Here is a 12204-nt window from a genome sequence, read left to right on the forward strand (position 1 = left end):
AAGGTTTTCCAATGGGTTTTCTGGAGAATTCACTCAACATGCGTGTTTTCCAGGTGAAAATAGATGCAAAATCGTCTCTGCGTTAAACTCGTTAAATTCTCGATTAAAACAAGACAAACATATTAGAAATTCTGACGTTTCCCGAATAACGAGACAGGTAAGAACACAGGTGTCGGCACCTTCGCGCTCTTGCACCTTCAAACGAGTTGTCAGTCGTTCTTCGTAACGGGTTGTCAGGTGGTGCGTTGAGAATTGCGGAAGACGAGATGTGCCCTGGAGTTTCGTGAAAAGCAATATTTTCCGCGGATCTACAATTTTCGGTTAGGCGTGCAGATAAAAAAAATATGGTGTAAAATTGTGCCATCAACAACTAGTGGATTATCTTCGTTCGCCCTTGCCCATTGGAATTCCCGTCATCGCGTCTTGATCCTTGTCTTTGAAGGTGAGCCTGAAATGCATATAGTACAAAACAATTTATTCATTTAAGTTTGAACATTCAGGTAATTACGATTGGTCGCTCTTATGATATAATTAAAATAACACGAAAAATGAATGACTTAAAAAATCGTTGAAATATTTTTATCTCCACAGAACGTAGGCATCTAATGTTGACTAATTAACGCAGAGTTTTTCAATAATTTCATTATTCTTATGAGGCATGTGTCTTCGATGTGAAAGATGAACATTCCACATAAAGAACACAAGAAATTATTTTGACCTATTGTCTCAAATATGTATAGTGCCTACCTTATAAACATTCAGATAATTTCGATATTTATCTATTTGTTGAATGAAAATATTTTCGTCACTTTATACTTTGGAATTGCCATAGAAATGTGTATATTATAATAAATTTTCTATGGTCAATTACATATTTCTTTCCTATCATAAATATCTCAAAATTCATGAAAAAATCATAGAATAAAATATCAATAAATTCTTGTACTGAATATGCGGTGGGATTCGAACCTGGGCTAATTTTTTTTCGAAATATGAATCATTCTTTTTCTGAGAATGAAGATCTAACAATGTGCAGTTAAAAATCTTGATTTTAGTATCTATCATTGCAGCGACATATTCTGAATTTCATTAGTGGTTATCGTCTAACTTCTTGGAACCGAATTTTCAGAATTAAATTTTGTTTTGCATTGAAAATCAATGGATTAACGTGTTTTTTAGAGCAACTCGATGATGCAATTAATTTTTACCGAATCCACTGCAATTTGGAATTAAAAAATGTTATTAACTCCACATTTTTTAGGTATATTTATATACCTACCTCACAGTTTACATTTCAGATTGGGTTTTTCTCAGAAAATAAGGAAGCAATTTGTATAAAATTTGTTACATGAATCCGTTGTTATAAAGCATGAACTTTTCCAGCTTGAGAATCCTATAAGAATTTGAATGGCTAAAATGACATTACTGAGTCAATAATTTTGGTTTTATGAATTTTTGAATATTATTGTATCTAACTGCTCAGGACATGTTGCTGCTTAGTAGTCAAGAGACCAAACTTTTTTTGAGCGCTCGTTCCCGAACAGCATTAAATATTATATCTATCCATCATATTATGTGTATTTTTCGAATATCGAGCAGGAATTGGTCTCAAACGATATGTTTATACTCATTGATGACGAATTCGTCCTCAAATTGAATTCTAACCGTCCTCAAACACGATATAACTCTCGATCGAAAGGCAAAAAATTCTGAAGTCAACAACTTTTCTTCAATTTTTTTGCGCTTGAATAATACCGAGTTAGTGTTTTTCATGAACTTTATTTATTGAAGAATTTTCTCATAGAAAATAATAAATGAAAATTCCTTGGAAACTCCAATAAGAATTGATCAAATTTCCAGTTACTCATTTACAATTGTGATGCATTACGTCGACCTTTTTGTCCACGTAAAACGACACTGCAATTTATTACCAACATATCGCCATTACGTCTTGATTTACTCGTAAATGACCTAGTTGGCACCCTGTGTATCTCTGACCAACACTTTCTATTTCTTTCAGGACCGACACAATGGGAGTATTCGATAGTTGTCCGATCGTATCCACCTCTTCTCTGGCCATTTTCGCCTTACTGGTAAGTACTGCTTATGTAAAAAACTCTTCATGAAGCGCCGAAAGGTAGATGACATTAACGCCTTGGTGACTTTCTATCGATATATGCGGGAAACCGCATCATCAGATTTTTGCCGCTGAGGTTTTGCTTTACATTGGCCTCTTCTATGATGAACCGTTGGAATCGCAAAAAAAAAACTGAATTCTGGAGATTCAACAGTTAAAGATATAATTATTTTTTTTTGTGACGGAAGAGTTCACATCAATTGGATGTTTTGGAGACTTCTTAGATTGACAAATATACGAAAACATCTAGGCCCATTTTGAATCGGTCAGCAAAGTAGATATCATTACAAAATATAATTGTTTTTATACCTTTGGGACAGCAGAGTTATGAATGCATACTGGATTAACAGAAATTGATGTCATGATTCAAGGAAAACCAAACGTAATCAAGAAAACTTTGGTTAAAAGTCATATAAAAGGATATTTTTAGATGATTGTTTGAAATGTACGTGTATTTTGTAATAAATACTTGAATCCATATGTTTCTGTTAGTTCTGTTGCCAATAGCAATTGTTATAACGTGAAACTATCTCAAAAAATAGATCCGATACATAAAATCTGAGGGCTATTTCGGATTCTGCATCCATAATAATAGTGAAAATTAATAACAAAAAAGGTTCTCTAACCGACCTTAGAGAATTACAATTCTTGCTGAAACTCTCTCAATAAGGTTTGTTAGAACCATATGTTTACGATAAAAATATTAAACACAAACAAAATTCAAGTATGACCAAAAGCCCAAAATCATAAATTGAAGTGAATCCAGATATCTGCGAACGTGGTGAATATTTTCAAGACGCGGGCCAAATTTAGATCGACAAACTCTATAGGTAAAGCGGTGGGCTGCACAATATTAAAAAAAAATAGTCAATGGTCGCGGGTGTTTCACAAGGTTGTCCGATTGCGTTACGTCAATTTTAATGGATTCTTACTCCTTTTTTCAAGGTAGACTTGTTCGTTCTCTCGTCTTATAGTAGGCGTTGATCCGCCGTGTGTGAAATGAACAAAATTACGTTGAATCGTCTAGATTGCAAATTCGTGATTCTTTTATGGGATGTGTATTCTGCTTTATTTAGAATGAGAAACTTGTCGAAAAAAATCAGTTTTAGGGTACTCAAAATCCGATGCAAATTTTACAAGATATTTCTACATCAATCGAATCAATATTTAGAATTTCATTACATAACAATGGAAATCTTGCAGTTTCAATTAGTGAAATACAATTCTCTCCAGGTTTTTTATTTCATGGTTATTATCAATTATAAATATTTTTAAAATGGCACCTAGCATATTTGAGTCTCTCGAGTAGCTATAATAACTTTAAATGCGTTGTAGTAATTAATTTATTCAACCAATGAATAAGTTCTTCGTTTCTTATTGAGATAATTATTCAAATATAGAAACTGCAAAAGACTTACGTCACTTACCTAATTAAATTCTAATGCCTATATTGAAATATTCATTGAATTTTGTTTTTCTTTAGTATTTATCTCTTTTCAACTCTGAATATGAATTGGATTAAGTGAGAGGTGTTACCTTTAGTGTGATATCGAGTTGAAGAGAGAAAAATTGCACCTGCATATACAATAATTATTTCCATCAACGTTTTTGCACATAATTCAACCTAAGGAATAATAAAATTTCAATAGGCCTAATTTTTTTAATATTTCTATAGTTAAATTAAAAGCATTTTAATATTTCTATGGTTGAACATAGAAAAACTAAAATTTTAGTATTTCTATGATTAACCATGGAAATCATAGAATGTTAATTTTTCTCTGGTTGAATCATGGAAATCATAGAATTATAATATCTTCTTGATTCAATCATAGATACATATCTTGTCTTTATGAATTATTATTTTATCTATGACTTAACCATAGAGATATTATTATTCTAATAATTCTGTGGTTTATTCATAGAAATAGTACTTCTTCCTCCTTTATTATTCTCGGCAGCATAATTATTATTATAGACTCTATTGTTCTATGGATTTAACTCAATGTTATAAGGAACACTGAATTTTGATATTTATTTTTTAACTTATACTTTACAATTATTTCAGGCCATCACTTCACACTTCTCAACAGAGGCTGCCAATCTTCCACCAGTAACTGGTAAGAATGAAATATTTAAACATTTCATTTTGATCTTTCGCATTTAAAATCTGCATCTAATGACTTGACATTTCGCCCGTCTGGTATGTTGAAGGAAGAGTTTTACCATCAATTCTTAATGACCGGTTAACTTACCGAGTAAATGAATCTCAGGGACAGTTAGTTCGCGAATTTTCGAGGCTATTAAGGCGAACCGTTATCTTGGGATGGACGAAACTCGAACTCCATATTCGGACTTCGAGCCGACTACATACAGGTTTGTTATTATTGCCTCTGGTACGTATTTAATCTGTCGAAGATGACCCCCGAAGGGGACGAAAATTAGGTGTCCCACTTTGAATTAATCGTATAGGCTCAGTTTCGTGATTGAGTATAATCGAGTGGAAAATACATGGTGGATTCATGAAACAGTTTCTGGGCTCAATTAAGATGGTTATTATGTCACATATCGAGGCTAAGTGATGTTTTACAGCTGTAATAAACGAGGTAGATTAAGATCTCGATCGTAAGAAGAGTTTTCATTCTGTTTAATTAGCATTTCTTTAATAGGGGTATGATATTTTTGAAAATGCGCTCGAAACTGATTAATAAACATGTCGATTGGATACCTAGTAAGATCATTCAAATGCTCTAAGGTCATTGTCATTAGAGTCATTCATGGAATAATATGGAATAAGTGTCATTTAAGTATAAGTCCATCATAAGTGTTATTGATGGGATAAAATGGCATAAGTGTCATCTATGTACAAGTTTGTCATAAGTGTCAATGACGTGATAACATGGCATAAAAATCATTTATTTAAAAATCCGTCATAAGTTTCATTGATGTGATAATATGGCATAAGTGTCATTCATGTAAAAATCCGTCATAAGTATAATCGATGTAAAAACCCGTCATAAGTGTCATTGATGTGATAATGGCATAAGGGTCATTAACCTGAAAAAAAATCCTTAAAACCTGGAAATTAACCGATCTATTAACGTATTTCAGCATCGCCCGAAGTCCCAACGGACGTCAGCGTGACCTGCAACAGCGACCAGATCGAGGTGAAGATCAACACAAGATCGGGGAGGTTCAACGGCATGATCTATCCCAGAGGGCTGTCGAAGAACAGCACCTGCATGGGGGAATGGGTGCAGAAACCCGCCCCCATACGCTACAACCTCCCCCTCAGGGGATGCAACACCATGAGCACAGAACTGGTGAGTTTTTCATGGAAATTTTTCATATGTCGCGGAATATTAGAAACAGTGCAAATTTTCATTGAAAAATGGTTCAAAAACAACTCTAAAAAGATCATATTTAGAGTAAATGTGGACAATGAAATGAAGAAGAATACGAGGGACTGGTGAAATTAAATTTGCGATTTTCACCACGTAATCTGGTTATGTTCTGTCGGTAGGCGTCTTGACATTTGCGCCGAATTTTTTCTAGCGCCTTTCTGTCCCACGTCGTATTTTCCAAGGTTTTACGACAACGCCGAATAGAAAGTGGGTAGAGTCGAGATATTAAAATCGAATCGGAGAGAAGGTGATATTTTTCATAGGTCTTTCATAATTGACAGTCGATTATGCAACGCAGAATTCGAATTAATCTCGATTTTGTCGAGTTGGTTGTTACGCGAATTCGTTGCTTGTTCGACAAGCGAATGACTCATAAAATTATCTAGTGAAAGGTTTGCGGACAAAAAGCTTTCGTTTATTATAACTATAATTCTTGTCATTCAATTAAGGTGCCGTTTGTTGAGTACCAAGTAACGAAAAAAAGTGCGAGTCGTGTTTTATAACAAAGGCTGTAAAGTTGAGGATAATAAGCTGGTTAATGAACATGTACTGAAGTATACGTATAAAAGAAACTTGAGGATAAAGAAAGCCTGTAATAAAGGTTTAATTTTAAGGTTGAAGAGCACTTTCATCTGTGTTGTTGCGTAATAAAAATTCGATGTTGTCATCTCCAGAAATCTTTAGTTCAGCGTTGCGTTCTCTGGAACAAGAGAGCAAAAAGCGTCATTAGCGTTGTATTTCCAATTCCTCCAGCAGACCATCAACCAACCCATCCCGTAATTATTCCCTTTTCTGAATCATAACCGATGCAGTGGAAGACCAATTTGGTCGCTTTTAATGGACTTGCAAAACCGGTCTGAACTTCAGACGGTTCACGTTCTTGAATCGCTTGAAAAACTATCCTCCATCTCGAGACTTCGTTCGGACGATTTTAAGTTCCTGCCTTGACGAAGTAAAAGGTCAAAGAACGTCTACCCAATACTGCATCAGCCGTTTCTCCAAAATAAGGCCCTGTGGTCTAATATGAATATATAAAATTGAAAGATTAAGGGTTTTCCAATAAGATCTTTCGTTCAGAAAAGCCCAATATCTGACAAAAAATCATTATTATTAATTCAACTGATAAACACGGTTTTTTACAAAATCTGGGGAATGATACAGGATTCAAACTTACTGGTATTAACCTCGTTCCTTCTGTCTATCAATTAATACTGAAATCGTTCCTCAAATACTCTTATTTATGAAAATAAGCCAATTCCTTCAACGACACCGTACTAATTTGAATGACAATTTATTTGTTTGGATTCCGAACACTGACAGGAGAACCAAAAATGGAGTTGTGTGACGTCACACTTATAGAGCGTAATCCTCATAGATTTTTCTATTCAAGAGTTACCGTGTTTACGGACGGCTGGATGGAATCGAATTTTGAGGAATGGCCGCTAAAAGGGATGGATTAATATTTTTATTTCAATTGCAGCTTGGAATACTTATTCAATTCCCAGACTCCAACGTTTTCTACCTAGAGAAATGTGATTTATTCTAGCGAGATATCGTGTTTAGTGTAACGTTGCGCAAGTAATCCACTAGAGCAATAACAGCTAAATTCCATGAGTTTTTAGGCCCTCATATAGATACCATTATGGTTGTACCGTTGTGTAAACGAACCTTGGACGGACATTATATATGTTACAAAATCAGGCGTGATTTCAGACGAGTCGCCAATGCTTGACCTTCTTCACTCAAGACCACAACAATAACCTTTTGATTCCGTGGTTTTGAGTCATTTTTAAGTAGATGGAAAATCGAAGAAAAAATCTAATTTATCTATAACATCTTATACCTAAACTATAGGTACCTACTAATCTACTCTTACATAACATAAGCATAGTTAGATTTGAGGTAAACAAAAATTTTAATGATAATTTTGAAGAACTAAAGAACACCACATATACCATTCTGATAATATTCTTCATTTGCTGTCTCACCTTCTGGCAAGCACTTCAAGTGAATAACAACACGCTAATCGAAAAAAAATTATTAACTAATGGCGTAATTGATTGTGAAACTCCTAAAACGTTACTTCTAAATTTAGACGTTCTTTCTACATCGAAGGGTGACGATGATCTCATGAAAATGGAGTTCCTTGTTCAGAAACGACCCGACCTCATCTTGAAGGTCATGTACACGTAAATAAATTGCAAGGAGTCATCGTGATTATATAGATGTAGAGGCATCTATACCTATTACTCATTTTCAATCTTCTTTCAAGGAAAATAGGAATTTCTTTGATATGATGGCACCGTGAGAAGCTATAATATTATTGTAATTGCAGTCGATTCTGTGTACCGTTTGGTTTTTACGACAGGACGTACCTATCGGTTCTTTTTTTTTTCCTAATTGATGCCTCAGTTCCCGAACATTTTATCTGATTTTTCTTTCAATTATGCGAAATTGAATGCTTGTTAACATTTCCTTATTTCTCGTTTACGCTTGGAAATAATTGGTTGCCGACTTAATATCAATATTTTGCGCATAGCATATCTTACGTATCTGATGTTACATCAGAGAATTTACCGTTCTTGCATACTACTATAATACTAGGGCTCAAAAAAATTAAATCAATGATATATTTAGGTATTTTTATAATATAATTTTTTTACAGGACGACGGTGGCATTGAATACTTCAATACCATAGTTGTTCAACCACACCTCAAGCTTGTGACCAACCAAGGCCGTGGATTTCACATACGTTGTAGATACAACACCCGAAACAATACAGTGATGAATGACTCTCTCAAAGTCGAGTAAGTAGCCATCCGTCGAAGAATAAGAAAAAAATTGGTCCAGTTGGCCAGAATCTCCGGCGACATGACCGGCTGGCCATGCACTGCCTCGAGAAACAGGGCTTGGCGAACAGCTGTTTTTTTTTTCGCCGTTTTCGCGAAATATGTCAAATATTTTTATTTTCTTCATAGCGTTCATAGACGGCTTAGTACAACTCGGTGAGAAACCATATATCTGCAGTGATATATAATGTAAATCTAAAGGAATTGTATCAATTCTGTAAGATGGAGCAATAAAATTAGTAATACTTCAATTTCTACCATTTCAAAATAATATCTACAATGAGCATACTTTGTCAGAGTGTCAGATTCAAATTGGACGATGCAAAAACTACATTATCGAAGACTTTTCAATAAAACCCCTCGGGATGTTTCGACTTATAAGCCGGTAGTTCAATTGCTCAATGAATTCGATTGAATAAGTAGTTAAAACAAATCGGTAGATTAATTCAATTAGTAGTTCTAATGATCAAGTAGTTCATTGGAGTAAGTAGTTCGTTTGAACCAGTTAGTCAATTTAGTAAGTAGTTCGAGTGAATCAGAAGTTCAATTGTACTAGTAGTTCAAGTGAATCAGCGATTCAAACGAATCAGTAGTTCTAATGAATAAATAGTTCAAATGCACTTGTGGTTCGATTGAACCGGAATAGTTGTCAAAAATTCTTTCTATCGCAGTTTGATGGCAGCCGATCCGCTGGTGGCGAATGCTGCCATGCCTGGTTGCAGCATGCGTATCTACTCGGACCCGAAGAGGAAAGAGGTGGCCGAGAACGTGAAGATCGGCGACCCGCTCACCCTCGACATCACCCTGGACCGACAGGACCTGTACGGGCTGTGGGTGACCGACTGTCTCGTCAGGGACGGACTGGGCTGGGGCGAGCAGAAGCTAATTGACCGCGAGGGTTGTCCACTCGACCCGGAGATCATGGGGCTGTTCGAGTACAGCGAGAATAACACTAAGGCCACAGTCAAGTTCCAGGCCCACAAGTTCCCCTACACCCCCTCTGTCTACTACCAGTGCAACGTCAAGCTCTGCCTGAAGGCCGATGGCGCCTGCGACATCGCCGTAAGTATTACTGCTATTTTTCGTTAATTTGATTAGTAAATCAAATCATAGAGCGTTAGACCTACCACCCGGTAGGATGGTAGGTCTAACGCTCTATGGTTTTTTTTAACTACCGAATGGTAGGTCGCACATATGTAGTTGGCATTTATTCAAATTTTGATTATTGATTTAACGGCCTTCAGTAATTTTAGACATATTGATTATTGAATTGCGAATGAAATCCATGCAGCAAACACAATATACAAGGTGACGTATTTCTCATGATGAAAATGGCTTTAGTCCTTCTGTTCTGTTTCCAGCCTCCAAACTGCAGTCCCAAATCTGAGGGGAACCGGGTTCGAAGGCAGGCCCACGACGAAGGTATCCCTGCCACGATAGAAGTGTACAGCGGGCTTTACGTGAACGAAGCCAACGACCTCGCCAAAGCGGAGGAAGACAGCGTCTACAGCGAGAAGGTGGGTGAAAATCAGAAAAAAGTCGACGGATGTTAGGCTCATTGGTAATTCCAACGGCGGAATTCAGTTTCCGATCGCAACTGTTTGGTTCTTCCCTTCTGATCATTCGCAGCATTCTTTTAACACGTAACTGGCATTGACAACATTTGTAAAGACGTTTGGACAATCGACTGATAATCCAAAATGGTAAATTCTTAAAAGAAAATGTTGAGATATCAATTAGAATATGAATAATTCACAACGTGGATCTTTTCGAAAAAAAATTAGTCTCGTTTGGGTACAATTCATGCACAAGATGTAATACATTTAATACTTTGGAAAAAAGCAATGACGGTAGCTATGAGCTTTCATTGCTTATTTATGCAACATTTTAATTCTGCTATATTGTCTTAGTAAGTTAGGAAAAGTAGAAATATCATAGATAGATCATAACTAAATTTAAAGCTTCAATGGAACTCAGAGTTTTCCAAAATTGTATATTCCGTAAAATTTATACAGGGTGAGTCGGGAGGAACGGGCCAAAGTGAAAACAATTGAAAAAAATTAGTATGTATACAATTCTCATTTGTTTTCGAGATATAATGAGTTGAAGTTAGAATTTTTTCAAGTTTTTTTTCTTATAGTATCTACACTTCACAAGATATTCAACTGAAATTTGGCATAAATATTACCATGTGTCATGCCGATTTCGATAGCAAATCCACATGGTGATATTTTCTCTGGAACACAATATTCTTCTTACATTTTTTCAAATTTGAAAAAATGTAAGAAGAATATTTGTTGATCTACTTAACTTTATGGTCTCTTGTAGTTTTGTCGTATCTGCTACCGATTTTGAGAAAAAATTTTGAACGATTCTATCTTTAACACACTATCTCGAAAATAAATGAGAATCTTATAAGAACATATGAGTTTCTTTGAATTATTTTTAAGTGTACAAATACGCTCCTGGAGTTTGACCCGTTCCTCCCGACTCCCCTGTATATGAATCAACTAAATTTTAAAATTCTATGGTCATACTTTATGACCATAGGGATTTGGCTCTTGACATATTAAGATCTATGGAACATAGAAGTTTAAAATTTTGTTATAAAAATACATTTGGATTAAGGAACATAGAGATTTGGGTTTTGACGTATTATGAACTATGGAACATAGAAGTTTGGATTTTTGTAATGAACATAGAAAATTAAGTTTTGACATATTATCTAAGGAACATAGAAGTTTAGAAATACATTTATGAAACAAAAATTTCAGTTGAATAGAAATTTGTGAAAGATTTTTTCCCGAAGAAACAAAAAACACTCATCAACAAGAAACTACATGTTCGAAAGTATAGATTTGTATGTTTCCTCTATATTTTTGGTGGAAAATCAACTTATTGTTATAGCAGAATTGATCTTAATCCTTATTACAATAAAATATAACTCGTTATCATTAAAATTTCTGAAACTGATAAACGATAATATTGTATTTTAGACCTCCGACGACACAATATGTATCTCTCAGAGAACTTTTGCTATTGGAATATGCGTTGCTGGATTGATTTTGATGGTCTGTGTTGTGTTCGCAACCATGTGCCTGATGGCAAGAAGAAGACCGAAGACAACCTCACATCTTGGAAGCTCAATTTACAGCGGACCTTACACAAACACAGCCTACAGTCACACTTCTTAGAGAGTGGTCTTGAAAGTAATCGCGACTCTTGAACTGAGACTCAAATGTTACGTTTCAGTCTTAAAACTGCCATTTCCTCGAGTATTAGTCAGTAAAATATCGAAACACCGATAAAGGTGAAAATATTCATACGAATTTTAACCTCAAGCATTGCCATCTTATTTTTCCGTAAACTTGATTGTTATTGTTTGTCTGAAGAAATTTTGTGATTATTAAGTAACAATATTAAGGGGTAGGTGAAGGAACTCTTAGAATTATCACTTTCTGTTAGGTAACTTCTTCATTTTTATTATTTCAAACTGTCATCTTTTCTTTCCTGAAATTAATATGTGTAATATTTTAACTCATGGCTTTTCACGAAAATAACTCTCAGCACAAGACCTGAACAGGTCCTGTGTTTTTGGTCTTGAATCACAACAGCATTTTCTTTCGGTGTAAATAGTAAAAATGCCGTTCTGGTTCTTGATCTGGAGAAAATACGAATACAAATGAGAATATTGCTATGATCAGAAAGAATAAAATTCTTTTTTCAAACAATTGTTTTATTTCAACCTGTTCAGCTAATAACTAACTATAAATGTTGTATCTAGCTTCTTTACTTTCAGAATGAAAATAAGAATGA

General features: G+C 35.0%; 1 protein-coding gene across 1 annotated transcript; it reads left to right on the forward strand.

Annotated features, from left to right (window-relative positions):
* Nucleotides 1-147: 147 nt before the first annotated feature.
* LOC123677134 lies at nucleotides 148-12116 on the forward strand. The gene is made up of 8 exons (XM_045613650.1): nucleotides 148-442; nucleotides 2021-2093; nucleotides 4203-4254; nucleotides 5246-5457; nucleotides 8204-8346; nucleotides 9060-9450; nucleotides 9750-9905; nucleotides 11385-12116. The coding sequence occupies exons 2-8, from the start codon at nucleotides 2031-2033 to the stop codon at nucleotides 11580-11582; spliced, it is 1215 nt and encodes a 404-aa protein (XP_045469606.1). The 5' UTR covers nucleotides 148-442; nucleotides 2021-2030; the 3' UTR covers nucleotides 11583-12116.
* The last annotated feature ends 88 nt before the right edge of the window (nucleotides 12117-12204 follow it).

The sequence above is a fragment of the Harmonia axyridis genome, chromosome 1, assembly GCF_914767665.1.
Source record: "Harmonia axyridis chromosome 1, icHarAxyr1.1, whole genome shotgun sequence".
Taxonomy (NCBI): Eukaryota; Metazoa; Arthropoda; class Insecta; order Coleoptera; family Coccinellidae; genus Harmonia; species Harmonia axyridis.

What these genes read in the sequence shown, in the direction of transcription:
- LOC123677134 (XM_045613650.1), top strand. Translation starts at nt 2,031, where the DNA reads ATGGGAGTATTCGATAGTTGTCCGATCGTATCCACCTCTTCTCTGGCC. An exon ending in ATGGCGCCTGCGACATCGCC is followed by an intron (nt 9,451 to 9,749) that starts GTAAGTATTACT and finishes TTCTGTTTCCAG; the next exon opens with CCTCCAAACTGCAGTCCCAA. An exon ending in ACAGCGTCTACAGCGAGAAG is followed by an intron (nt 9,906 to 11,384) that starts GTGGGTGAAAAT and finishes ATTGTATTTTAG; the next exon opens with ACCTCCGACGACACAATATG.